At 44.4% G+C, this 27,413-nt stretch overlaps 1 protein-coding gene across 5 annotated transcripts; it reads left to right on the top strand.

Moving 5' to 3' along the window:
- Positions 1 to 78: 78 nt before the first annotated feature.
- slc12a6 (solute carrier family 12 member 6) lies at positions 79 to 27,371 on the top strand. 5 transcript variants are annotated; one of them, XM_045701496.2, is made up of 27 exons: positions 79 to 332; positions 1,857 to 1,899; positions 2,489 to 2,716; positions 11,001 to 11,095; positions 11,214 to 11,342; positions 11,756 to 11,902; positions 12,167 to 12,221; positions 13,373 to 13,503; positions 13,743 to 13,984; positions 14,341 to 14,459; positions 14,765 to 14,944; positions 15,023 to 15,187; positions 15,479 to 15,577; positions 15,952 to 16,009; positions 17,020 to 17,194; positions 17,321 to 17,439; positions 17,559 to 17,657; positions 18,490 to 18,609; positions 19,198 to 19,302; positions 19,526 to 19,694; positions 19,955 to 20,150; positions 20,399 to 20,568; positions 20,680 to 20,811; positions 21,116 to 21,241; positions 23,335 to 23,606; positions 23,767 to 23,900; positions 24,133 to 27,371. In XM_045701496.2, exons 3-27 carry the CDS (start codon positions 2,497 to 2,499, stop codon positions 24,222 to 24,224), a joined length of 3,549 nt encoding a protein of 1,182 aa, XP_045557452.1. In that variant the 5' UTR covers positions 79 to 332; positions 1,857 to 1,899; positions 2,489 to 2,496; the 3' UTR covers positions 24,225 to 27,371. The 5 variants fall into 5 exon arrangements, with proteins under 5 accessions (XP_045557452.1, XP_045557449.1, XP_045557450.1 ...); XM_045701493.2 differs by having other exon boundaries at positions 10,998 to 11,095; XM_045701494.2 differs by lacking the exon at positions 1,857 to 1,899.
- Positions 27,372 to 27,413: the final 42 nt, after the last annotated feature.

Raw genomic sequence — 27,413 nt, 5'->3', positions numbered from 1 at the left:
CTCTTGGTACATCTGGGACAAACCACTTTTGTAGGGATTTATTTTTCTACCCTACCCCGCATGCGTGAGTTCGAAATTACGGCAAGCGAAAGAGGTATTGAGAGGCGGGGGCTGGCACGCGTTTCTGACTGTTGGACAAAGTGCCGACAATAAAGGATGAGGCGAGTACATGCATGGAGCTACTATGGTTTCAATTCATTTTGAGAAGCACTAGCAAGCCAAACAGCTGGATACAAGGGACACGAGAGTACTATATACGCGCTATGTATATTGTTTGAAATATTGCCGTGAAGTTGCAGCAGAATTCTGTCAATTTCTAGCCGTTGAGCAAGGTACGTGGAGTTCTGTCACACTTTAGCAGCGTGGCTAACAGCTAGCTACTGTACCACTGTAAATTCAACGGACAGTCGACTGATACCGACAAGTAGCTAATGTACTGAACGAGTTGAGGGGATCCTTTCATGATAAGCAAAACAAACGTAGTAGGGTGTTCGTCTAGTTTATTTCGATACCATGACTTGAAAGTTGACACAAATTACCGTGCATATTATGTTGTGTAATTCCAGAAAGAAAATATTTACTCCCTCGGAACATCTGCCTGCATACATTGATTGACATGCTAATACATTGTTGACATGCCGCATCGTTTTGCCAACAAAAACGCTACTGCTAGCTACCCATGCTAGTTGTAGTTTAAATACAGACAATTTTTTTCTAAATGTATTTCAACCGCGGGTTTGGAATATATTGATATGACAATTTTCCCTGGCTGGTTCGAACTAGCTAGAAATTATAATTGGCTTAACGGTTAAGGGTAGTTACTAGTTAGCCAGCCAGCTAATGTTAGCACAACCGATACTAGCTAGCTCGTCATACGGTATTTCAAGCAAGTGCACGTAGGTGTAACGTTATCAGTATGTTCCATCTGAACATTTGATGAGTCTTGCTCCGTGAACACAATCTTATTTCGCTTTACATACGCTCCAACTAGTTGCTAAGCGTTCATTATTTAAACGGATGCAGTTCAATTCAACAGTCGCATACAGATGCTGGTCCTTGTCTCCACCGTTTGTATAGATTCATTGGTAGGCAACCAAGGTTGCAACTAGCTATGAGACTAAAATAATTTTATGCACTGTTAACTAGCTTCAGTTCATGTGTACCTCAAGAACTGACAAGATTGCCCAACAATTTGCCACACCCTCGTCTAGCTAAAAATGCCTAGTATAAGACGAGTAGTACAACTCGAAATGTTGCGAAACTGATAACAAGCAACCATCCCATCTCTACATGCTAGTAGCTGTCTACAATACAGCTACAGTACTGCACAAAGACATGAGTTCCTCCGCATGTGGCTCAAGCTGCCGCTGGCCCAACCGGTTGGAACTGCTCTTGTATAATAATTAAATTATAAACCGCACCAAAGCAACTACTCAACTGAACTACAAGTAACTGCCAGAATAAAGGAAACACTTGAGTTAAATGAGGGATACAAAGCAGGTGCATCCACACAGGTGTGGTTCCTGAGTTAATTAAGGAATTAACGTCACATCATGCTTAGGGTCATGTGTATATCTATGAAGACACTTTATGTTGTTGTTTCCTTTATTTTGGCAGGTACTTGTACCTCACATAATTGAGTCTGAGCAAGGAGACTGTTTTTCAGTCAGTGTTCTCACCTGGTTAACTTTGCAGTTTGCTCCCCTGAGAGGTGTTTGTGAAAGCACATGATTCTCTTCTGCTCTTTGTTAGGTTACTGAGTGACATGCATGTCTCCTCCTTTGACTTCTCCCTTTTTCTCTCCTTTTGTCTTGGTTCTCAACCCTTCCCTATTCCCCCCATCAATCCATCATTAGTCACTCATTGTCATCCATAGAGGAAATCTAAGCTATCACTGAGGTGCATATAACACAGAGAAAAAAACAAACCTATGTTTACTTGGGAATACGAGAGCAGAGGCAGATTTGACACTAGGCCTACATATTGATAGCCAGTATTATTAAGTTCATTGTCAGGTCATGTGGGCATGTATGAACACACCGTACAAATCCAGTTTCTGAATAAGCAATAATATTAATCGAAGTGAAAAGGGAACTTCTTTTAAAAAAAATATAAAACCTGAATTGAAAGCTGAAGAGGAAGTTAAAAATATATATTCTTAGAGACACAGTTTACTCTTCAACCTAATTCATTTGTTTACAATTTTAAAGTGTAGGCTCTATGTTAAACCATTACACATTCATCAAATGGAAAAAAGGCACACATATCTCATGACATTCATCCCACATATGCCATTGAAACCAGTCCAATTCAATGGGGAAGTGCAGATTCAAGTCTAGTAGCTGTCCCTGCACAGTCACTTGAACGTTAGCTTAGCATAGGTTAGCCTAGCTAATTTAGCCTAGTGTGGGCTAGCCTAGTATTGGTTAGCCGAGCTAGCGTAGTTGGTGACCCTTGACCTCTAACCCTTGACCCCCATTCCTCCAAGACCCAATAATGGCGTCGGTACGGTTCACGGTGACGCCCACCAAGGCCGAGGACCTCCCGGGACTGTCGGACACCTCGCCGGACATCAGTTCCCGGTCCAGCGGCCGCGGCCACGTACGTTTTGGCTCGCGGGAGAGTGTGAACCGCAGTGAACCGCTAAGCGAGGGGTCGGGAGGGCTCACCACAACTGGTGAAAACGAGACGCCTGACAGGACCAACACAGAGCAAGGTGACATGTCACTTTGTGTGTGTGTGTGTGTGTGTGTGTGTGTGTGTGGGTGTGTGCGCGCAACAAGTTGACAACTTTCGGTTATTAATGGGTTGTGTTCATTAGGCACCGAACATTTAAAAAAAACAGACTGAAACAGCGATGGACTGTCTGGGCTTGTCTAATAAGCAGCCCTTATTTTTGTTTTCCATTGCAAAAAGTGTCCCATTGCATGTCCTAATGAACATGACCCTGTTTTGGACTGTTAGCCTAATTGCTCAACTGTTTGTGATGTCACCCTCTAGTGGCAGGGTACTCTCAATCATTCTTCTGGACAGAATCAGCTTCTACGTTACAATAGTAGTCTCACTGTTAATAAGCAATTACTGGCTCCAGAAATAGTCTCAGCTAGGTTATCTCATTGGTGATGCTTTGGTTATTTATATCAAGAAAGGAGAAAAGAAACACAACAAATCAAACAGGAAATGAACTGGCACAGGCTGAACTAAAGAAGCAGACATGCACGCACACATTTGAAATGCTTTGAAACACCTTTCTCACCTCAGTAGCTACCAGGTCGACAAGGCGGTCACGTCTTGCAATGTACATGCCTTTGTATGAAGGGCAACCTTAACAACATGTGCAACAGACTCCATTACATTTAACTCTGGGTGTAAAACACAGAAGGATCATGGTTTGCAGGGTACCAGAGTGTTAGGTTGTGTTTTCTGGGTAGAACTTACAGCCTCGCCTTAACAGTAAATGTCAGAATGTCCTCGTCACTGGCAGTATGCTGGTACATGGAATGGAAGACAGAGTTGTCAGCACAGACCAGAGCAGCAAGTTTCCCCAGCAGCCTCAGGCCAGTCCAGAGGTGCCGTAGCTGCATCTGTCTGATAGAGAGGAGTGTTGTCATGGGTGACAGAAGCCTCCACGACAACACAACTGCATCACAGGTTGTCACTGTCTCAGTCTGCGTCAGTGGAGGCTGCTGAGGGGAGGACGGCTCATAATAGTGGCTGGAACAGTGCAAATGGAATGGCATCAAACACGTTGAAACCATTAACTTCTATGTGCTACATGGGACGCTAGCGGGACACAGCCAGTGAAATATCAGGGCGGCAAATTCAAAAACAACAAAATGTCAGAATTAAACTTTCTCAAACATACAACTATTTTACACCATTTTAACGATACACTTCTCCTTGATGTAACCACATTGTCCGATTTCAAAAAGGCGAAAGCAATACATTAGATTATGTTAGGAGAGTACATAGACAAAAATAATCACACAGCCATTTTCCAAGCAAGGACATGTGTCAATAAAACCCAAAACACAGCTAAATGAAGCACTAACCTTTGACGATCTTCATCAGATGACACTCCTAGGACATTATGTTACACAATACATGTATGTTTTGTTCGATAAAGTTCATATTTATATCCAAAAACAGCATTTTACATTGGCGCGTGATGTTCAGAAAATGTATTCCCACCAAAACGTCCGGTGAATGTGCACATCAATTTACAAAAATACTCATAATAAATGTTGACAAAATGTATAACAATTATTTAAAGAATTATAGATAGACTACTCCTGGATGCAACCGCTGTGTCAGATTTTAAAATAGCTTTACGGAGAAAGCACATTTTTCAATATTCTGAGTACATAGCTCAGCCATCACGGCGAGCTATACAGACACCCGCCAAGTTCGGGGCAACCTAAACTCGGAATTAGTATTAGAAATATTCTCTTACCTTTGCTGATCTTCGTCAGAATGCACTCCCAGGACTGCTACTTCCACAAGAAATGTTGTTTTTGTTCGAAATAATCCATATTTATGTACAAATACCTCCGTTTTGTTTGTGCGTACAGATCACTTATCCAAAGGCATAACCAGAGACAAAGTCAAAATGTTCCATTACCGTACTTAGAAGCATGTCAAACGCTGTTTAAAATCAATCTTTATGGTATTTTTTATGTAAAATTGCGATAATATTCCAACCGGACAATAGCATATTCATTCAAGAAGAAAAAGAAGGAATGGCGCGCTCGCATGACCGCGCATATCCAATCCCTTTGTTGCCAGGCAGTCCACTCAGAAACGGAGCTCCTATTATCTGCCCAGTGACAGGACAATGCTCAAACCACTTTCTGAAGGCTTTAGACAGCCAATGGAAGCCTTAGGAAGTGCAACGTAAACCCACGGATACTGTAGTTTCGAAAGGGACTAGAAAGAACTACAATTCTCAGATCCTCCACTTCCTGGTTGACTTTTTCTCAGTTTTTTGCCTGCCATATGAGTTCTGTTATACTCACAGACACCATTCAAACAGTTTTAGAAACTTCAGAGTGTTTTCTATCCAAATCTACTAATAATATGCATATTCTAGTTTCTGGGCCAGAGTAGTAACCTGTTTAAATTGGGTACGTTTTTCACCCGGCCGTGAAAATACTGCCCCCTAGCCCAGACAGGTTAATTGAGCCCGTCCTCCCCAATTAAGGTGCCACCAACTTCCTGTGGTCTGTGTGTCAGTTTGTGTCCATCTGAGCTCCAATCCGGTTGTACAGCTCCTTGAGGACTGACCAGACTCCAAAGCCTGCAGCACGAGTGTCCAGTTTTCCATTGGCCTTCCTAATGAAGCCCAGGAAGTTGTCCGTTAGTGTCATTGGCCAGTGGGACCTTCCTAGTCCAGGAGGAGGGAGACTTTGGCTGACTGTCGCGTTGTCACTGTTGAGCATGTTCGACAGGTTAGTCAGTCTGGTAGCAGTGTAAATCCACTGGACATTCGGAACACCCAGACCATTTATTTCAGGAAGATAATGTCACATGTGGTGTGTGTGTTTAAGCATAGCCATTTTCTCAACACTTGACAAGTTTTGTTATTAATTTCCCTCAGAATGTTCTGTGGGAGAGGTACAATTGATGTCAAGTTTACATTCAGTTAGGTTGGAGTCATTAACTTGTTTTTCAATCACTCCACAAATTTCTTGTTAACCAACTTTAGTTTTGGCAAGTCGGTTAGGACATCTACCGATTTAGGACAACAATTGTTTACAGACAGATTATTTCACTTATAATTCACTGTATCACAATTCCAGTGGGTCAGAAGTTGACTGTGCCTTTTAAACAGCTTGGAAAATTATGTCATGGCTTTAGAAGCTTCTGATAGGCTAATTGACATAATTTGAGTCAATTGGAGGTGTAGCTGTGCCTGTATTTCAAGGCCTACCTTCAAACTCAGTGCCTCTTTGCTTGACATCATGGGGAAATCAAAAGAAATCAGCCAAGACCTCCACAGGTTTGGTTCATCCTTGGGAGCAATTTCCAAACGCCTGAAGGTACCACGTTCATCTGTATAAACAATAGTACGCAAGTATAAACACCATGGGACCACGCAGCCGTCATACCACTCAGAAAGGAGACGCGTTCTGTCTCCTAGAGATGAACGTACTTTGGTGCGAGAACAGAACAACCGCAAAGGACCTTGTTAAGATGCTGGAGGAAACGGGTACAAAAGTATCTATGTCCACAGTAAAACAAGTCCTATATCGACATAACCTGAAAGGCCGCTTAGCAAGGAAGAAGCCACTGCTCCAAAACTGCCATAAAAAAGCCAGACTACGGTTTGCGACTGCACATGGAGACAAAGATTGTACTTTTCGAAGAAATGTCCTCTGGTCTGATGAAACAAAAATAGAACTGTTTGGCCATAATGACCATCGTTATGTTTGGAGGAAAAAGGGGGAGGCTTGCAAGCCAAAGAACACCATCCCAACCGTGAAGCACGGGGGTGGCAGCATCATGTGGTGGGGGTGTTTTGCTGCAGGAGGGACTGGTGCACTTCACAAAATAGATGGCATCATGAGGTAGGAAAATATGTGGATATATTGAAGCAACATCTCAAGACATCAGTCAGGAAGTTAAAGCTTGGTCGCAAATGGGTCTTCCAAATGGACAATGACCCCAAGCATACTTCCAAAGTTGTGGCAAAATGGCTTAAGGACAACAAAGTCAAGGTATTGGAGTGGCCATCACAAAGCCCTGACCTCAATCCTAGAACTGAAAAGCATGTGCGAGCAAGGAGGCCTACAAACCTGACTCAGTTACACCAGCTCTGTCAGAAGGAATTGGCCAAAATTCACCCAAATTATTGTGGGAAGCTTGTGGAAGGCTACCCAAAACGTTTGACCCAAGTTAAACATTTTAAAGGCAATGCTACCAAATACTAATTAAGTATTTGTAAACTTCTGACCCACTGAGAATGTGATGAAAGAAATAAAAGCTGAAAAATCATTCTCTCTACTATTATTCTGATATTTCACATTCTTAAAATAAAGTGGTGACCCTAACTGACCCTTAGACAGGGAGATTTTACTAGAATTAAATGCCAGGAATTGTGAAACTGGGTTTAAATGTAGTTGGCTAAGGTGTATGTAAACCTCTGACTTCAACTGTACATTGGCAAACCGATGTTGAATCTTTGCAAGGGCCACCTTTTTCACAGCCGCTAACTCATTGACCACAGTCAGAGGGGAAATGTCAATCATATCAAGCCTGCACATTTACTGTCTTTCACTTCCAGCCCAGACCATTTCTAAAAGTCATCTGTGCGAGAGAGCATGTTTTTGATAACATGCTCCTCTCTGGAGGAGATCTGAACATCATCACCATTCCCCTGTACTGGGTTCAGTGACCACCCATGGGCTGTGGTACGCTGGCATAGCCATTTCAGCCACTGGTTGATGGCTAGGATGAAGTTGACAGCAGTTGGTTCTATGCTAACCCTGAGTGGGATTGGTTCGTTTTAGCTGCTTCCCACATGTAACTTGGAGAAAAGAGCCTTTGTACATATCAGATATGATGTCTGCATAAGCCAGTGGTATTTCCTTAATGCATCTCTAAAGTCCAGAGATTACAGTGTAAAACCTTGTGGATTCATGCTTGAAGCCATCAATTCCAAATGCTCATTCATGCCCTGTCTGTCTATTTACACTACATGACCAAAAGTATTTGGACACCTGCTCGTCAAATGTCTCATTTCCAAGGTCATGGACATTAATATGGAGTTGTGTGCTCAATTGTTTTTAAATTTGTATTTTCATTTATTTGTTATACACCTGTCAGTAATGGCTAAAGTAGCCAAATCCACTAATTTGAAGGGGGTGTCCACATACTTGTGTGTGTATGTATGTATGTATGTATGTATGTATGTGTGTGTGTGTATATGCCTGTTGTTTGGGAGAGAGAATGCCTGTTGTGTGGGAGAGAGAGTGCCTGTATCTCCGAGCCATGGTAGTGTGCAGGCGAGCAAGCATTTCATGAACACTTTATAGACCGAGGGTGACGCTTTGGTTATTTATATCAAGAAAGGAGAAACGAAACGCAACAAATCGATTAGGAATTGACTTGCACAGGCTGATCTACCGAAGCAGACACAAACACTGCTGAGACGATGCAGTGTACTGGCTGAGTAGTCCTAACAGACAAAAGCAGTGGAGAGAGTGAGGCAGCTGTGTTATTTCAAGGAAGGTCAAGCCGTGCAGAGATGGTTATTTTTAGTCGGTCTTGCCCACAAAGCAGTAATAGAATTTGACAGACTGGATTCATTCACATTACACATTAACTCCTCATATCACATTCTGCTCCATCAGACACATGCAGGGATACGCACGCGCACACGCACGCACACACCTCAGGTGAGCACTATCTGGAGGGGGGGGGGGGGAGACCCCTACACCTCAGGTGAGCACTATCTGGAGGGAGAGGGGGGGGGGGGGAGAGACCCCTACACCTCAGGTGAGCACTATCTGGAGGGAGAGGGGGGGGGGGGGAGAGACCCCTACACCTCAGGTGAGCACTATCTGGAGGGAGAGGGGGGGGGGGGAGAGACCCCTACACCTCAGGTGAGCACTATCTGGAGGGAGAGGGGGGGGGGGGAGAGACCCCTACACCTCAGGTGAGCACTATCTGGAGGGAGAGGGGGGGGGGGGAGAGACCCCTTCCCAGGGGTACACACATAAGGCTACCTTTGTGTATTCTGGGGATGATGTGTTTGCTGTGGCGGTTGTGTTACCTGTGACGGTTTTGTTTGCTGCGTAGGCTGTACAAAACATTAGGAAGACCTGCTCTTTACATGACAGACTGACCAGGTGAATCCAGGTGAAAGCCAGGATACCTTATTGATGTCACTTGTTAAATCCACTTCATTCATTGTAGATAAAGGGGGAGGATACAGGTTAAAGAAGGATTTCTAATCCTTAAGACTTTTGACACATTGGTTCTGTATGTGTGCCATTCAAGGTGAATGGGCAAGCCAAAAGATTTAAATTCCTTTGAACAGGGTATGGTAGTAGGTGCCAGGCGCACCGGTTTGTGTCAAGAACTGCAACACTGCTGGGTTTTTCATACTCAATAGTTTCCCGTGTTTATCAAGAATGGTCCACCACCAAAAGGACATCCAGCCAACTTGAAACAACTGTGGGAAACATGGGACAGCATTCCTGTGGAATGTTTTCGACACCTTGTGGAGCCCATGCCCCGACAAATTGAGGCTGTTTTGAGGGCAAATGGGGGTACAACTCAATATTAGGAAAGTTTTCTTAATGTCTTATACACTCTGGAAAAGGGCGTGTGCTAACTGACTAAAATGTATTGGTATTTGTAAACTCAGCAAACTTAACATGTGTAAATATTTGTATGAACATAAATAAGATTCAACAACTGAGACATAAACTGAACAAGTTCCACAGACATGTGACTAACAGAAATGGAATAATGTGTCCCTGAACAAAGGGGGGGTCAAAATCAAAAGTAAGTACTGCAGTGCATCTCCTCCTCAAGGACTGCACCAGATTTGCCAGTTCTTGCTTTGAGATGTTACCCCACTCTTCCACTAAGGCACCTGCAAGTTCCCGGACACTTCTGGGGGGAATGGCCCTAGCCCTCACCCTCCGTTCCAACAGGTCCCAGACGTGCTCAATGGGATTGAGATCCGGGCTCTTCGCTGGCCATGGCAGCACACTGACATTCCTGTCTTACACGAAATCACGCACAGAACGAGTAGTGTGGCATTGTTATGCTGGAGGGTCATGTCAGGATGAGCCTGCAGGAAGGGTACCACATGAGGGAGGAGGATGTCTTCCCTGTAACGCACAGCGTTGAGATTGCCTGCAATGACAACAAGCTCAGTCCGACGATGCTGTGACACACCGCCCCAGACCATGACGAACCTTCCACCTCCGAATCGATCCCGCTCCAGAGTACAGGCCTCGGTGTAACACTCATTCCTTCAACAATAAATGCGATTCCGACCATCACCCCTGGTGAGACAAAACCATGACTCGTCAGTGAAGAGCACTTTTTGCCAGTCCTGTCTGGTCCAGCGACGGTGGGTTTGTGCCTGTTGATGTCTGATGAGGACCTGCCTTACAACAGGCCTACAAGCCCTCAGTCCAGCCTCTCTCAATCTATTGCGGACAGTCTGAGCACTGATGGAGGGATTGTGCGTTCCTGGTGTAACTCGGGCAGTTGTTGTTGCCATCCTGTACCTGTCCCGCAGGTGTGATGTTCGGATGTACCAATCCTGTGCAGGTGTTGTTACACGTGGTCTGCCACTGCGAGGACGATCAACTGTCCGCCCTGTCTCCCTGTAAGTGCTGTCTTAGGCATCTCACAGTACGGACATTGCAATTTATTGCTCTGGCCACATCTGCAGTCCTCATGCCTCCTTGCAGCATGCCTAAGGCACATTCACGTAGATGAACAGGGACCCTGGGTATCTTTCTTTTGGTGTTTTTCAGAGCCAGTAGAAAAGCCTCTTTAGTGTCCTAAGTTTTCATAGCTGTGACCTTAGTTGCCTACCGTCTGTAAGCTGTTAGTGTCTTAACGACCGTTCCACAGGTGCATGTTCATTAATTGTTTATGGTTCATTGAACAAGCATGGGAAACAGTGTTTAAACCTTTTACAATGACGATCTGTGAAGTTATTTGGATTTTTACGAATTATCTTTGAAAGACTGGGTCCTGAAAAAGGGACGTTTCTTTTTTTGCTGAGTTTAGATGTTTGTGTGTATGTGTAGCAATGCGTGAGAAAAGGGTGTCACAACGATCATCCCTGTGTGTGTGTGTGTGTGTGTTTTTGTGTGTCCTCCCTGGTGGTAGAGGAGAGGGAACTGAGAGTGCTGATTCAGGGCCCTGCTGACGGAGGTATAACTTTCCTTCTTCCTCTCTCTCTCTTTCTCTCTCTCCTTCTTCCTCTCTTTCTCACTCTCTCCTTTTCTATCTACCCTCTCTCTCAGTAGGAGATGGCAATTCCAAAATGTCCAATGTCTACATCAACAACAGTCATGGGGTGGACGATGATGACTTCTACGACCGAAACTTGGCTCTCTTTGAGGTTAGAGCATCAATCAATCAATAAATAGTGTTTGATGCACTCTGTTTTATGACTGTCTCATCATGTGTTCATCTCTTCCTATTTTCTCTCCTTGCCCCCCCCCTTCCCCCTCCTGCAGGAGGAGATGGACACTAGGCCGAAGGTATCTTCTCTCCTCAACCGTCTGGCCAACTACACCAACCTGACCCAGGGGGCCAGGGAGCACGAGGAGGCAGAGAGCATAGGAGAGAAGAGAAAGGCCCACAAGGTACACACCACTCTGACTCCTTAACTCCCGGCATGCCCTGGCATAGTACTTGGACCCCTGGCAGTAATATCTAAGCGCTATGCTTTTAGGTTGTACTTTTGACTCCCTTGTTACTGCACTGACTTACACCACCGTATAGGTACTGTAGAAGAGAATAGACCCAGGGATGTAAAATGTCTGACCTAATATAATCACACCTAGCATGTCATGGATATGATCAGGAGTTTTTATTATTTGGAAAATGCTTTGCTACGGTGTTTACTAATGAACAGGACCCTCATATCTAATGCCATTTGTGTCTCCCAGTCTCCTCAGATGGGTACGTTCATGGGGTTGTACCTGCCCTGTCTGCAGAACATATTTTTGTTACGTTGTGCACTAATGATCACTATTCTCCTGTGTGTCTATCCCAGTCTCCCCAGATGGGTACGTTCATGGGAGTGTACCTGCCATGCCTGCAGAACATCTTCGGGGTGATCTTGTTCCTGCGTCTCACCTGGGTGGTGGGAACTGCCGGTGTGCTGCAGGCTCTCTGCATCGTCTTCATATGCTGCTGCTGTGTGAGGATAACACACGCACACACACACACACACAGTAGAGGCAACACACACGGACAGATGCAGACACACACACACACACACACACATTTTTACATTTTGGTCATTTAGCAGACACTTAGCCAGAAAGTGTTTAAGATAAGAGAACAGGAGATAATTGAAACAGGCCTGTTAAGAGCAGTGCCCTGTAGATAGTGATTAGTGAGTGTATCTTTATGTGTATAGATATATGCATGATACAGCTACTGCTCCTCTCTCATTCTGCAGACTTTACTGACTGCTATCTCAATGAGTGCCATCGCCACCAATGGAGTTGTACCAGGTATTCCCTCCATCCATCTCCCTCCCTCACTCCATCTCTCCCTACCTCCACCCCTCCCTCCATCTATCCCTCTCCATCCATCTATCCCTCTCCCTCCATCCATTCCTCTCTCCCTCCATCCCTCTGTGTTGTTGTCATCCATGTGTATGTTTAATGTTTGTTATGGTTTAAAAATGCTGGTTACTTTCTCCATAATTCCCAGGTTGTCAGGAATTTTGGAAAAGTGATCTGAATTTTGCAACTCTGTCTCAGTGATGTATGTATGTGTCAGACCTGGGTATTTAAAAATACTTGTAGCTTTTGGTTTAGTCTGCCTGAACTGCCGGGTGGGCAGAGTTTGGCAGTTTTCCAACCATTCTATCGCTTCCACTGCGCCAGGCAGGATAAAGATAAACTATTTGAAATGATTTCAAATGATATTTGAACCCAGGTCAGGTTTGTCTGCTCGTTCTAACGTCTGATCTGCCTCTCCCCTCTCTGACTGTACACACTGAGACATAGTGTCCTCACCCAGCAATACCATTCACCACTAGTAAAACCATAGACATAGAATGAGTAATTATACACACATAATAATGAATAATAAAATCATTCTAATTCTGAGTGAAACAACACTCACGCCGGAAATATCCCAAATGTCAAAGTTGTCGTTGAACAATTCTAACATATTCTTGTGATATTTGAATATGAAGCAAATCAATTTTAGTTGATTTGAACTATTCCATCTGACAACATTGTAGTTAGAATCAGTAAGGGGCTCTATGTCAAGACAAAATCCCTGCTTCTATCTGCAAAGTTACATTTCCTTCATTGATCTCCTCCCTCATCTATGGGCTTGGTCAAAAGTAGTGCACTGCATAGGGAATAGGGTGCCATTTGGGACCTATGCTTATTGGTACAATCTTAGTGTGTTGTCTCTCATTATCATAATACTGTACTATTCTACTTTCTTTCTTTCTCCTTCTCTCTCTTTTTCTCTTCCATAACGCCCATAATGATACTATAACACTCATTCTTCTCTTTACTTCTCTCCCTCCTACCCTCTCCTTCCTCCCACCTCCTCTCTCTCTCTCTCTCTCTCTCTCCTCTCTCTCTCTCTTCCAAATCTCTCCTCCCCCACCCTCTCTCTCCCCCTTTTCTCTCCTCTCCAGCTGGTGGTTCCTACTTCATGATCAGTCGTTCTCTGGGGCCAGAGTTTGGGGGGGCGGTGGGGCTGTGCTTCTACCTGGGCACCACATTCGCCGGGGCCATGTACATCCTGGGAGCCATCGAGATCCTGCTGGTGGGTGGGAGAGCCTTTGTCGCCCGCTCCTCTTCCTCACTGTCATCCTCATTAGAACCATCATTTATAACCGCCATCAAATTACTCTGACGTTCATTATCATGGTTGTCATGTTCATGTTGTCTGTATAAGTGTTCACATGACAAACTCCAGCATCTACTCACCCTCACCAATCCAATATATCGTTTGATTTTGCGTGTCTGTTATCTTACCCTCTCTCGCTCTCCTCCCACCCCCAGATGTACATTGCCCCGTGGGCGGCCATCTTTGTCTCCAGCAGTCTGGACGGTGAGGGAGCAGCCATGTTGAACAACATGAGGGTCTACGGATCAATCTTCCTCCTCCTCATGGCGTTACTGGTCTTTGTCGGTGTCAAATATGTCAACAAGCTGGCATCCGTCTTCCTGGCCTGTGTCATCATCTCCATCCTGTCCATCTACACCGGGGCGCTGGTCTCCGCCTTCAGCCCGCCCACTTTCCCGTGAGTTCCTCCGTTGTGATCGTAGAGCGGTTTGATTGACAGATTCATGGTGTAATCGGAGTTGATTATGGGTCGCATTTTAGTCGCAAAGAAACAAGAAACTAAACTGATGTGTTTCCATTGGCATGCCTGATTTACACTTTCACTGCCGGTAACACCAGTGAGAAACCTGAGAACGTTGTAACCACTCTCATTGAGACATACACGTACCCTTATTGACCCATTCTCAAGACTTTCACACCACTCTTACTGCCAAACACTTAAACTTGACTGATGCCCTAATCGACCAATCCGTTCACTGTCATCTCTGTGATTGACCAATCCCGTGCTCTAATCGTCTCCTCCCTCCTCCTCAGGGTGTGTATGCTGGGTAACCGTACCCTGTCAGGACACATCCTCCATGATAGTCCCTGTGCCAAGACCACCCTGCCCAAAGAACCACCCAGACCTGTGGATACCAACCTCACACTCGCTGGTAAAACCGTCAATATTACCTTTCAATTTGGAAAAATGCCATAGTCAATTATAATGAGAAACATTTTTTATGTTAACCCTCATGTTCTCTCTCGGTCCATTCTGTTTGACATCTCACTATGGGACACGCCCACTTGCGGCTCATTTGCTGAAGCCTTAATCAATCACGCCTAACAGGCCATTCAAGGCTTTGAAGGTGTTAGATCTGCCTGCCATTCGACCACTGTTAGAATTCCTCATTCTCCACCTCTTTGCTCGCTTGTTCATTATCGTCCCCAATATCAACTAATCAACCAATTCTTCTAGGAAATGGCACGGTGCCGTCAACCTTTGATCCCTCCCTGCCCTCCTCTGAGGCGACCACGGCCCTGTGGCTGCAGTTCTGTGAAGGCCCAGACCTCAACGCTTCCTGTGACTACTACTTTAACCTCAGCAACATCTCTGAGATACCTGGCATACCAGGCCTGTCCAGTGGAGTTATCACAGGTACATTCTCTCTCTGTCTCTCACGCTCTCTCTCTTTCTCGCTCTCTTTCTCTCTAATAATTAGTATTCTCTCCATAGAGAACATATGGAGTGTTTACCTCAGTAAAGGGGACGTCCTGGAGAAAGGGTCACTCCCCTCGCCCAGACCTGTCCACCCACCCACCAATCGGCTGCCCTATGTCTTCGCTGACATCACCACCTCCTTCACGCTATTGGTGGGAATCTTCTTCCCCTCAGTCACAGGTATATTTCCTCCTCTTTCCGTCTCTCCTGATCCCAGTACCTCCCGATCCCCTTGGACCTCTTGATGTTTGTAGATCTGAATCGGTAGAAGCAGTGCAGTGGTGGAGCTCCCACCATAGTGCTTACAGCTCTGCGGAAACAGAGGCGAGGGGTAGGGAGAGACTTGGGACAGGCTGATCCAGCTGTAAAATTATTTGTCATAGATTCATACACCAACTCTGTTGTCTCTCTCGCTCGCTCTTTTTTTCTCTCTCTCCCTCCTCACTATTCCTCCCCTTCTCCCCCCTCCAGGTATAATGGCTGGTTCTAACCGGTCTGGGGACCTGAAAGACGCTCAGCGCTCCATCCCCATAGGAACCATTATGGCCATCCTCACTACCTCCCTCGTCTGTATCCTTCACTGTGGACAATAAAGCTTTCGGATTTTGAATTGAGAATATCTTTCATATTAACTCTGGCTGCGTCCTAATTGACACCCTAATCCCTACATAGTGCACTACATTTGACTAGGGCTCTTGTCAAAAGTAGTGCGGTGTGTAGGGTTTAGGGGGCAATTTCAGACACCCAAGGACAACAAAGCTTTTGTATTTTTAATTGAAAATGTCACATGTAAACTCTGTCCTAGTCATAGAATTAGAATCATTCTAGTTACACACACCTGCATGGTGCTTTGTGTCTGGTAATGGGTTGATATTGGTACAGAGTTGTGTTATGGTTCAGGTGTGATGTGACTAGTGGGTTATTTACCTGAGTGGCCTGGCCAGACCTGAGCAGTGTGGTGCTGTTTGGAGCCTGCATCGAAGGAGTGGTGCTCAGAGACAAGTTAGTATATTGTTGTGTGTGTGTGTGTGTGTTTCAGGGTGGAGTAAATTGAGTCAATTTAGGAAGTAAACTGAAATTGATGTGTGTCTTGGCCTTCTTAGGACACATTCTGTGGTCACACTAACTGACCTGTCTGTCTGTAGGTTTGGAGACCTGTCTTTCTGTCTGTAGGTTTGGAGACTCAGTGAAGTCACACTAACTGACCTGTCTTTCTGTCTGTAGGTTTGGAGACTCAGTGAAGTCACACTAACTGACCTGTCTGTTGTTCTGAAGGTTTGGAGACTCAGTGAAGTCACACTAACTGACCTGTCTTTCTGTCTGTAGGTTTGGAGACTGTGAAGTCATACCAACTGACCTGTCTCTCTGAAGGTTTTGAGACTCAGTGAAGTCACACTAACTGACCTGTCTGTTGTTCTGAAGGTTTTGACTCAGTGAAGTCACACTAACTGACCTGTCTTTCTGTAGGTTTGGAGACTCAGTGAAGTCACACTAACTGACCTGTCTGTTGTTCTGAAGGTTTGGAGACTGTGAAGTCATACCAACTGACCTGTCTGTAGGTTTGGAGACTCAGTGAAGTCACACTAACTGACCTGTCTGTTGTTCTGAAGTTTTTGACTCAGTGAAGTCACACTAACTGACCTGTCTGTTGTTCTGAAGGTTTTGACTCAGTGAAGTCACACTAACTGACCTGTCTTTCTGTCTGTAGGTTTGGAGACTCAGTGAAGTCACACTAACTGACCTGTCTTTCTGTCTGTAGGTTTGGAGACTCAGTGAAGTCACACTAACTGACCTGTCTGTTGTTCTGAAGGTTTTGACTCAGTGAAGTCACACTAACTGACCTGTCTGTTGTTCTGAAGGTTTGGAGACTCAGTGAAGTCACACTAACTGACCTGTCTGTTGTTCTGAAGGTTTGGAGACTCAGTGAAGTCACACTAACTGACCTGTCTGTTGTTCTGAAGGTTTGGAGACTCAGTGAAGTCACACTAACTGACCTGTCTGTTGTTCTGAAGGTTTGGAGACTCTGTAAAGGGAAACCTGGTAGTGGGCACCTTGTCTTGGCCCTCCCCCTGGGTCATTGTGATTGGCTCCTTCTTTTCGACGTGCGGCGCTGGCCTCCAGTCACTGACGGGCGCTCCCCGCCTCCTCCAGGCCATCGCCAAGGACAACATCATCCCTTTCCTCAGGGTGAGATAGATAAACAAGTGTTGTAGTGTGTATATATAGCTCTTCTTTCTCTCTATCATTCTCTCACTTTCTCTCTCACTCCTCTCTGTATCTCTCTCGCTCTGATGTTCTGTTCTCTCCGTCCAGGTGTTTGGTCATGGCAAGGCTAATGGAGAGCCTACCTGGGCTCTGCTTCTGACAGCTCTGATAGCTGAGCTGGGAATCCTCATTGCTTCTCTGGACCTGGTTGCACCCATCCTCTCCATGTGAGTGTGTGTTTCTTGGAGAGAGAAAGTGTGTGTGTGTGTGTGAGATTGTTTGTTGGTCTGAGTGTATGGATGCTGATCCAGTGCAGCCTGAGTCCCACATCTCCCTCTCTCTGTAGGTTCTTCTTGATGTGCTATCTGTTTGTGAACCTGGCCTGTGCTCTGCAGACGCTGCTGAGAACTCCCAACTGGAGACCACGCTTCTCCTACTACCACTGGTACACACACACAAACACAGTCTTGCACAGCTAACCTTGTGTGGACATATAATTCAGTCCCATTCAAAATCCAATTTTCCTTAACCTGTACCCTAAACCTAGCCCTAGCTCCTAAACCTAACACTAATTCTAACCTTAACCCTAAACACCCTAGAAATAGCATTTGACTTCGTGGGGACCTCGTCAAATTTTTGTTTATTTACTCTTCTTGTGGAGACTTCTGGTCCCCACAAGTATAGTTAAACACGTCCACACACACACACACACGTCCACACACACACACACGTCCACACACACGTACTCTATTTACATATCAACTTTTTATAAATGGAGAAGAACTTTTCAAGTGTGATTGATTATTTTCTATTTCTCTCTCAAGTCCGATCAGGGCTTGACATGAACTTTTTTAGTCACAAATTATATGGTCTGTAGCAAGCGTTTTTACATCAATGTTTGATGCAAGGAACCACTTTACAAACTAAAATGTGTTGCGTGTTGCCATAGACAATCAGACAGATGTAGGCTACGCTCTGTCCATTGGCTTCTCTGCATATTCAAGCCTGTCTCAAAATCCAACCCTGGCCCTTTAAGACTCTCCTGCCGGGTGGTTGACCACCCTTGGTAGCCTATAAAATATTACAACATTACAATTGATCCCATTCTGATCATTGTGATTATTGTATGATATTATTGTTTTTTTTACTTGTCCATTCTTCTTGTCCGACAATAAAAACTTCTCATAATGTTATTTTTACTTGTCCCGGACAAGAGGGCAAGCATTAATGTTGAGCCCTGCGTGATGATTGATTATTTTATCTCTCTCTCTCTCTAGGACCTTGTCATTTTTGGGTATGATCATCTGCTTGGCGCTGATGTTCATATCGTCATGGTACTATGCTATTGTTGCTATAGTGATTGCTGGCATGATCTACAAATACATCGAGTACCACGGGTAGGTTTCCATGGGGACCTACTGGAACAAACCAGTTGTGTGTGTGTGGGCTTGTGTGAATGGAGGTCACAGAAATCCAATTATATATTTTGTGGAGGTGTTACATTCATAATTCAAAAGGAAGATTAATATATTTAGACAAAGTGTGGGGTAGGAATCTCTGAGTTGTCTTCTTGTGTGTTTATGAATCTCTGAGTTGTCTTCTTGTGTGTTTATGAATCTCTGAGTTGTCTTCTTGTGTCTGTATGAATCTCTGAGTTGTCTTCTTGTGTGTTTATGAATCTCTGAGTTGTCTTCTTGTGTGTTTATGAATCTCTGAGTTGTCTTCGTGTGTGTTTATGAATCTCTGAGTTGTCTTCTTGTGTGTGTGTTTATGAATCTCTGAGTTGTCTTCTTGTGTGTTTATGAATCTCTGAGTTGTCTTCTTGTGTGTGTGTGTGTATGAATCTCTGAGTTGTCTTCTTGTGTGTGTGTGTATGAATCTCTGAGTTGTCTTCTTGTGTGTGTGTGTATGAATCTCTGAGTTGTCTTCTTGTGTGTGTGTGTGTGTGTATGAATCTCTGAGTTGTCTTCTTGTGTGTGTTCCAGGGCAGAGAAGGAGTGGGGAGATGGTATCCGGGGTCTGTCCCTCAGCGCTGCTCGCTACGCCCTCTTGAGGTTGGAAGAGGGACCACCACACACCAAGAACTGGAGGTATAGTAGACACAACCACACACACACACACACACACACACACACACACACACACACACACACACACACACACACACACACACACACACACACAGCTGTCTATACACACCTAGAACTGGAGGTAAAGTATAGCAGTATACCGTTAACAGCAACTCATGCACAACCACCCATGTATATACACCCAATGTCACACCTTTACAATCTCTCTCTCTCTCCCCTCCAGACCCCAGCTCTTAGTTCTATTGAAGTTAGATGAGGATGCCTATGTCAAGTCTCCCCGCCTGCTAACCTTTGCATCTCAGCTGAAGGCAGGTAAAGGTCTGACCATTGTAGGGACCGTCATCACTGGAAACTACCTCCACAGCTACGGAGAGGCACTGGCTGCAGAACAGGTTGGTCTCTCTTTTCTCTCTGTCTAGCACTCTTGGTGCATTTCTCTAAAAATGTTTTTTTTTAAATCCTCTTCTGACTTCCGCCCCTCTTCTTCTCCCCTCTTTCAGGCTTCTAACTTTGTCTTTCTCCTTCAGACTTACCTGATGGATCTGTAGGTGTATTGTGTTATAACAACTCTCTCTCCATTCCCTCTCACTATCCCTCCCCCTGCTCTCTCTCTCCCTATTTCCTCTTGCTCTTTATTCACCCCCCCCCGTAGACTCTGAAGCACCAGATGGACAAGGAGAAGGTGAAAGGGTTCTGTCAGTGTATTGTGGCTAACAAGGCCAGGGAGGGCATCAGTCACATGATCCAGTCCAGTGGGTTAGGAGGGATGAGGCACAACACTGTGGTTATGGGCTGGCCCCTGGCCTGGAGGCAGAGTGAGGATCCACAGTCCTGGAAGACCTTTATCAGTGAGTACAGTACAGGAGAGGAGAGGTGTGCATGTGCGCTTTCTCATCAGGCTTCAAGGCAAAAGTCATGAGGCGAAAGAGAGAGACGGGGGAAAGCAAGTGGGAATCATTGAATGGTACCATTTACTGCCATCTGTTTGTCAAACAATGCAACTGGCCTTTTGAAGTTGACTACCTGCCATCTAACTTTGAGACGTGGTGGTTTGAATAAACAGCGCCCCCTCTCTCTGTGTGCGTGTTTCCTCCAGACACCGTGCGTGTGACGACAGCGGCCCACCTGGCCCTACTTGTGCCCAAGAACATCTCTCTGTTCCCCGGCAACAGCGAGCCGTGCGCGGAGGGATACATTGACGTGTGGTGGATCGTCCACGACGGGGGCATGCTCATGCTACTGCCCTTCCTGCTGAGGCAACACAAGGTCAGAGAAATATTCAGTCATATCATTTAGTCATATCATCACCTTCTCGTAGAGAGAAAGGTTGTGTACACGTGTATGTAACTGACGTTATTGTCGTGTTTCCGTCCCCAGGTGTGGCGTAAGTGTGCGATGCGTATCTTCACAGTGGCTCAGATGGAGGATAACTCTATTCAGATGAAGAAGGACCTGGCTACGTTCCTCTACCACCTCCGCATAGAGGCTGATGTTGAAGTGGTGGAGATGGTAGGTTTCTGTATAGACCCAATAATAACTTGAGGCCCACGCACTTTACTCAAACGTTCATGTAATAATGCCGTAGCGTACGGATGATCAAGAAATCTTTTTTGATTCCAATATTGATCACTAGCTAATAGCTATCTGTTAGGCTTTGTTCATTTGACCCATGAGAAACTGTCGTTCTCTCCTCTCTCCTCACTACCCCCCCTATTCTCCCCTCTCACCCCCCTCTGCTATCTCCATCTCCCCCTCTCCTATCTCCTCCCTCCCCTCTCTCCACCTCCCTCCCCCCTCTCCTATCTCCTCCTAGCATAACAGTGACATCTCAGCCTACACCTATGAGAGGACTCTGATGATGGAGCAGAGATCTCAGATGCTCAGACAGATGAGGCTGTCCAAGTCTGACCGAGAGAAAGAGGTGCGGAGGCCTCAACAAGTGTGTTTGTTTCATAGTTCTGTTTCCATACGCGCGTGTGTGTGTGTGTGCGGAAAGAGTGTGTGCGAGCGTTCATCTTCACCTCATCTGTCTATTGTTGTTTTCCTTAGCGAGTTCGCTGGAGTGTAGATGAAGTAAGTTTGCTGTCTGCTCAGTAGTAATTGACTCCCAACTGTCTCGTAGACTACGTAGTCCACAAATAATGCCCTACCCTATCCTGCAGCCTACATATTGCTAATGTCGCTAGACGTAAGCTGTCCTGTGTTGGAGAGTGTGTATCAGGGTCGTATTCATTAGGTACCGAACGGGAGAAAACGGACTGAAACAGGGAGGGGATGACCTGAACTTGTCTAATAAGAAACACCTGTTTTTGTTTTCCGTTCCAAAATGTTTTGTTATGGTGTGCCCTAATGAATATGACCATATAATAGGGCTGGGTGATATGGCCAAAAAATCATATCTAAAATTTGTTCAAACTTATGGCTGATTTCATAAAATATATACCTCAATATTTTTTACGGTTTCTCTAAATAGCCTTTGTTTCACAATTAAAGGTCAATACACAGAATTTCAGACAGTCAGGAATAATCTAATGAATTTGGGGTTTGTAAAATTATACCTAGGCTAAATATAAGCCTTCCACAACCATAAGACTCATTCATAATTTAATTATTTGATCAAAATAGTTTAACCTGCTTTTTTGCAATAATTACTGATCTGGCTTTAAATCTGTATATGAAAATGCCAATTTTCTTACAAATGTAACCATGCACAATGCACGTCCACTAATGGTATCAAGCATTCTAGAAAATGAACACCGGTCTCATCTCTCATGCACAAAACCACGTGCTATTGAGTAACCAGCTGATCTATATATTTAAAGTCTAGTCAACTTGGATCTATTTGCTTGCTAACAAGGTAGAACGGTCTAACTGTTATGAATACGCCCTTCAGTCCGTCTCTCACTGTTTGAACAACATAGCCTGTTCACTTTGTTTAGATATTTCAGTCAAGTAGCCTACCTGGATAAGATGCTTATTTTTCAGAATGAGGACAAGTTGCCAATTCCTTATATAAATGTGTTTTTTTTATTGTCATTGCACATTTCTAAAACCCAGACTAGACAACTAGCACATAACAGTCTGTGGTTAACATCCTGCTAGCGGTATGTGTTACTGCAATGCTGCACGCGACAACCTGACCATTCATTTTCCACAATCATGTTCATTGATACTCGTCTTAGTAGGGTCTGCTCTGTTCTACATTTTGGGAGTTGAGACATAAAAAGGGTATTGTTGGACATTTCAAGTCTATTACAGTAAAATAATGTCTAAGTGTTTAGGTGTCCATGTGACCCATTCTGTTGGACCAAACCTCAAACGCAAATAGTGAGTTTAAACTCCTTGTTGTCAGAGAGGAAGAAGTGATCTTTATCATTTTTTTGTTGTGAGTGGCAGGAGGAGGGGCTTGGTGTCTGTGTGCTAGTGGGAAGGTGCACAGGAGGAGGAGGGGCTTGGTGTCTGTGTGCTAGTGGGAAGGTGCACAGGAGGAGGAGGGGCTTGGTGTCTGTGTGCTAGTGGGAAGGGGCACAGGAGGAGGAGGGGCTTGGTGTCTGTGTGCTAGTGGGAAGGTGCACAGGAGGAGGAGGGGCTTGGTGTCTGTGTGCTAGTGGGAAGGGGCACAGGAGGAGGAGGGGCTTGGTGTCTGTGTGCTAGTGGGAAGGGGCACAGGAGGAGGAGGGGCTTGGTGTCTGTGTGCTAGTGGGAAGGGGCACAGGAGGAGGAGGGGCTTGGTGTCTGTGTGCTAGTGGGAAGGGGCACAGGAGGAGGAGGGGCTTGGTGTCTATGTGCTAGTGGGAAGGCACACAGCACCAAAGGAGACGAGACCAAAAAGACAGAATGCTCAAACATTACAAAATAACCTTGATTAAGGCATTTGGAACATCACGTTAAAACAAAAATTCGAATCGATTGGCTATATCGCCCAGCCCTACCCTGTACTCAGTGACTGAGTGTCTTTTGTAGGTGTATCTCTCTGAGGGAGGGAGGGGGAGAGAGGATTTCTAAACGTGTGTTACACATTCTCTCCCCCAGGCCCAGTTGGTAAAGGATCGTAACTCCATGCTTCGGCTAACCAGCATTGGTTCTGACGACGATGAAGACACCGACGGGGGTGGAGGGCCCACAGGAAATGCCGAAAAGGGAGGAGGAGCAGCCGGAGGAAGGGAAAGGGATGGAGGGATGTCAGCCTCGGAGAACAGACGAGTCCACATGACCTGGACTAAGGAGAAAGCCCTGCAGTACAGAGCTACACACTCCGGCTGTAGTACGCCAGAGGGCTTCAGAGATATGCTCAGTATCAGGCCGTAAGTCTCACACACACGCATGGACACACACGCACGGACACACAACACGCATGCACGCATGGAGACACACGCACGCGTGGACACACACACACTTGAACGGAGACACACACAAACGGATGAATGTTGATGATTGTTGTTATTAATGATGTCTGTCTCCCAGGGACCACTCCAACGTGCGGCGGATGCACACGGCTGTCAAGCTCAACGAGGTTATCGTCAACAAATCCCATGATGCTCGGCTGGTCCTGCTCAACATGCCGGGACCGCCACGGAACCCAGCCGGAGACGAAAACTGTATCCTTCACTTCCTGTTTACTGTGCTTCTCTTCCTGTGTACCAGGGTTGGACTCAATTCCATTTCAATCGATTTATTTTTCACCTCCTTAATTGAGTGAATTGGAAATGAACCAATAGCTGTGTGTTCTGTCATAGCTATAATAGACGCAGTAGTAGTTACAGTATTCTTTTTTTATTGTTATTGAGAAAACGTTTCCAAACAGTGGACCAGTCCTTAACCGATGGTCAGATATGGAATTTCTGGAAGTTCTAACTGAGGGATTGGAACGCGTCCTATTGGTCAGGGGTGGAGGAAGTGAAGTCATCACCATCTACTCCTGATTTGCTCACACAAACCAGCTATGTCAGAGCAGCCAATCACGTGGAAGAGAATGCTAAGGGAGGTGGGGCTAAGGAGCCCTGGAGGTGTGGCCCCTCTGTCAGACAGCGCAAAGATGGACTGTCATTGGCTTCAGCTTGGATAAACTCCTCCCATCTCTCCGCTGTCAGTCATTATTCCTAGGCTTCCCCATTCCACTAAAGACAAGCTACAAAAAGCCAACACGATTCCTCAAGTGAACATTGAGCGAGAGTTCTCATAATGTGTGTCTGTGTGTGTCTAAGTGTATGAGAGATATTCATCTCAACATATAATACAAAAAGGACCAGCCCACGTGACTAGACCAGGACAACTCCTGGTCCTGATTATAGCTGATAACTAGGGCCCTGAGTTTTCCCCCTGATCAGGTCACATGGTCAGGAAAAACTCCTGGCCTTCCACATAATGCACAATAATATACAGCAGTTGGATCAGGGACCAGTGTTTATGTCCCAAATGGCACCATGTTCCCCATAGTGCACTACTTTTGCACTAAATAGGGAATACGGTGTGATTTTAGACTTACAATGTGTAGTATGAGCGTGTGTGGACCAATGGATGATAGTCATAATCTAGTAGACAGACAGACCATATAGAATCTAGAACATCGATCTAGAACATCATTATAAAATCGAGATCATTTTAGAAGATCTATATAGAATCTAGAAAATCGATATAGAATCTCGAACATTGTAGAACATCTAGATAGAATCTAGCACGTCCTAGAACATCTACATAGAATCTAGAACACCGTGAAACAGTGAGTGTTCCACTGAGTGACTCAGGGGTTAGTTATAGTAAACGACGACAGGCGCTCTCTTCCAAAATCCACTTGTCTAGCATGCTAGAGTGAAGCCATGCATTCTACATAGTATGGATTATTGGAACGCAGATGAGTGGATTGTGTGGTACGAGTGTGAGAAAATGTGTACGTTGTATGTAATGTATGTATGTATGTATGTATGTACATTGTGTAGGCTAGAGCTAGACAGAGAATGGACTTGGGTTCATATACTATTTGAAATCATTTTCAATACTTGAGCTATGCTTGATGGAACCAACAGAATAGTGCCAAAACATGCAAACCCAACGTTTGGTATTGGTGTCTCCAACCAGGCAAACTAAAGCAGACAGACGCTCAAGAAGAAACATTTTAAATAGTACCCAGGTTTTGTGATGATAAGTTATAATAGCCTCCTGGTCTCTGATCTGTATTTGGGTCATTATCATTAAACCAGTTTTAAAATGTCTGTACCAAATTGAATTACAAAACCATGATGCATCTTCAAAAATCAACTGTCATTCTGAGGAATAAGATGTCTAGTTTTGGGGAAAGTGTCATTACCGAAATGAGTCTGGATTAAATTCTCTGGTCTATTAAAAAATAATCTTTACAAAAATGTAACCTATTTGAATAAAACAACAAATATGTTACTGTAGTTTGTCCATAAATCATAGACATTGTATACTAGTTGGAGTTTACATTAAAGTATAATATTTATTAAGTACAAACAGTGTTTGTGGACGTCTCATTACTTATTCAAGTTCCTGTAAAACATTTTTAATAAGGTTTTATTCACCCATGATGCATCATCTAGAGGAGTAGTCCTTATATGAGCACAAATTGTTAATTTATTAGCTTGTATGCCTTCAGAATAAGGTTCTTATTCTCAAACGACCCCTTTACCGCACTTGGCCTTCTCATTACTGAAATGGCTAAATATCTCAAATAGGGGGGAAAAAGTACAATTTTGTATTTTATAATAATTGTATAATTCTATTTTCAGTGTTATGTTTAACTCGGGCCTTTTCATTAGGGAAGACATTTAAAAAATATATCTAAATATGGATTTGTTTATGATTTTTTTTAAACGTTTAAAACTGTTACGGTAATGAGAACTTTGTGAAACTGTTAGTAAAATGCATAATATCTGATCAAAAAACATAATTATGAAATAGATAAGTACATATCCTAAACTCAGTGATTCAAAAGGATATTTTGTGAAAAATTACACCATTTTTTTGGGACAGTTTTGTGAGAATGATGCATTTGCTATAGCCAACTCCTCTAACTATACAGCCATAGGAGTTAGTTAAAGCATAGACAGATCTGGGACCAGGCTGTCCTTGAATAGAGAGAGGTGTGAGTAAGACATTTGTAGTTCAGGACTTGGACTGCATACAGCAAAGGCTCCTAGTTTAGGTGTAAATGATGATGATGCAGTGTTTATCCCCTAGATGTGTTTTCTCAAGGTGGGGCGCCAAATCAAGGCCTACCAAGTCAATATCAAGGGGGTGGTTCACTTTAAACACAACAGTAGTCAATTGAAACCAATTGAAGCCAAATTATTTCAGGCCTGCCCTGCCTGGTAGGGGAAACACTTGAGTGAGAGAGGTGTGGAAGGTTTTAAGGATGTAAGGAATGGATTGAAGTATTGTGAATGAGTAACAGTGTTGTAGGTAGCCATATGAGGTGGGGGGGGGGGGTGTTATTGTTGCACACTGGACCACCGTTGTAAAGAGACCATTACCCTGCATGCTGTTTTAACATTGTTTTTATGTTGCACTGTCAGTGAAAGGGAGGGGTTGGAAGTTTGTGTGCGCGTTTGTGTGTGTGTGTGAGAATGATTATGTATGTGTATGATGTATGTGGGTGAGCTGTATGCTTACACCAAATAAGGAAAAAGGTGATTTAATATTTTTTCATTATCTTATTATCCTCCCCCTCGCTACCTACCTATTAGTACATGCCTGTGCTGTTCCGTCAGCTTCTGCTGTGCTAACTACCTGTTTATTTCCCAAATGGCACTCTACTTCCTTTGTAGTGCACTATGTAGGGCATTAGGGTGCCATTTGGGACACAAGCTGGTGGTGTTTTATTCCACAAGGCTTGTCTTCGATCTTCTCAATGTATTGACTTTATTGTACAGGGATGGATTCTTTGTGTTCAATTGTTTTTTCTCCACCATTTGTTTTTGCTTGTACATAAAAACTAAGAGAAATCCCACGTTTTGTTTTTTTTAATTACATGAATATAAAACAATAAAAAAATGTTGCTTGAGAAAATGGGAATAAAACCAATTTTGAAATAAAGATATCACCACTTGTCATGTTCTGTGTCTATTCTGACATGGATATAGTAGAACATGTTC

Source organism: Salmo salar, chromosome 18, assembly GCF_965601325.2.
Source record: "Salmo salar chromosome 18, fSalSal1, whole genome shotgun sequence".
NCBI lineage: Eukaryota > Metazoa > Chordata > Actinopteri > Salmoniformes > Salmonidae > Salmo > Salmo salar.
The sequence above is the reverse complement of the archived record's forward strand: the minus strand, read 5'-3'. Positions and strand labels throughout refer to the sequence as shown.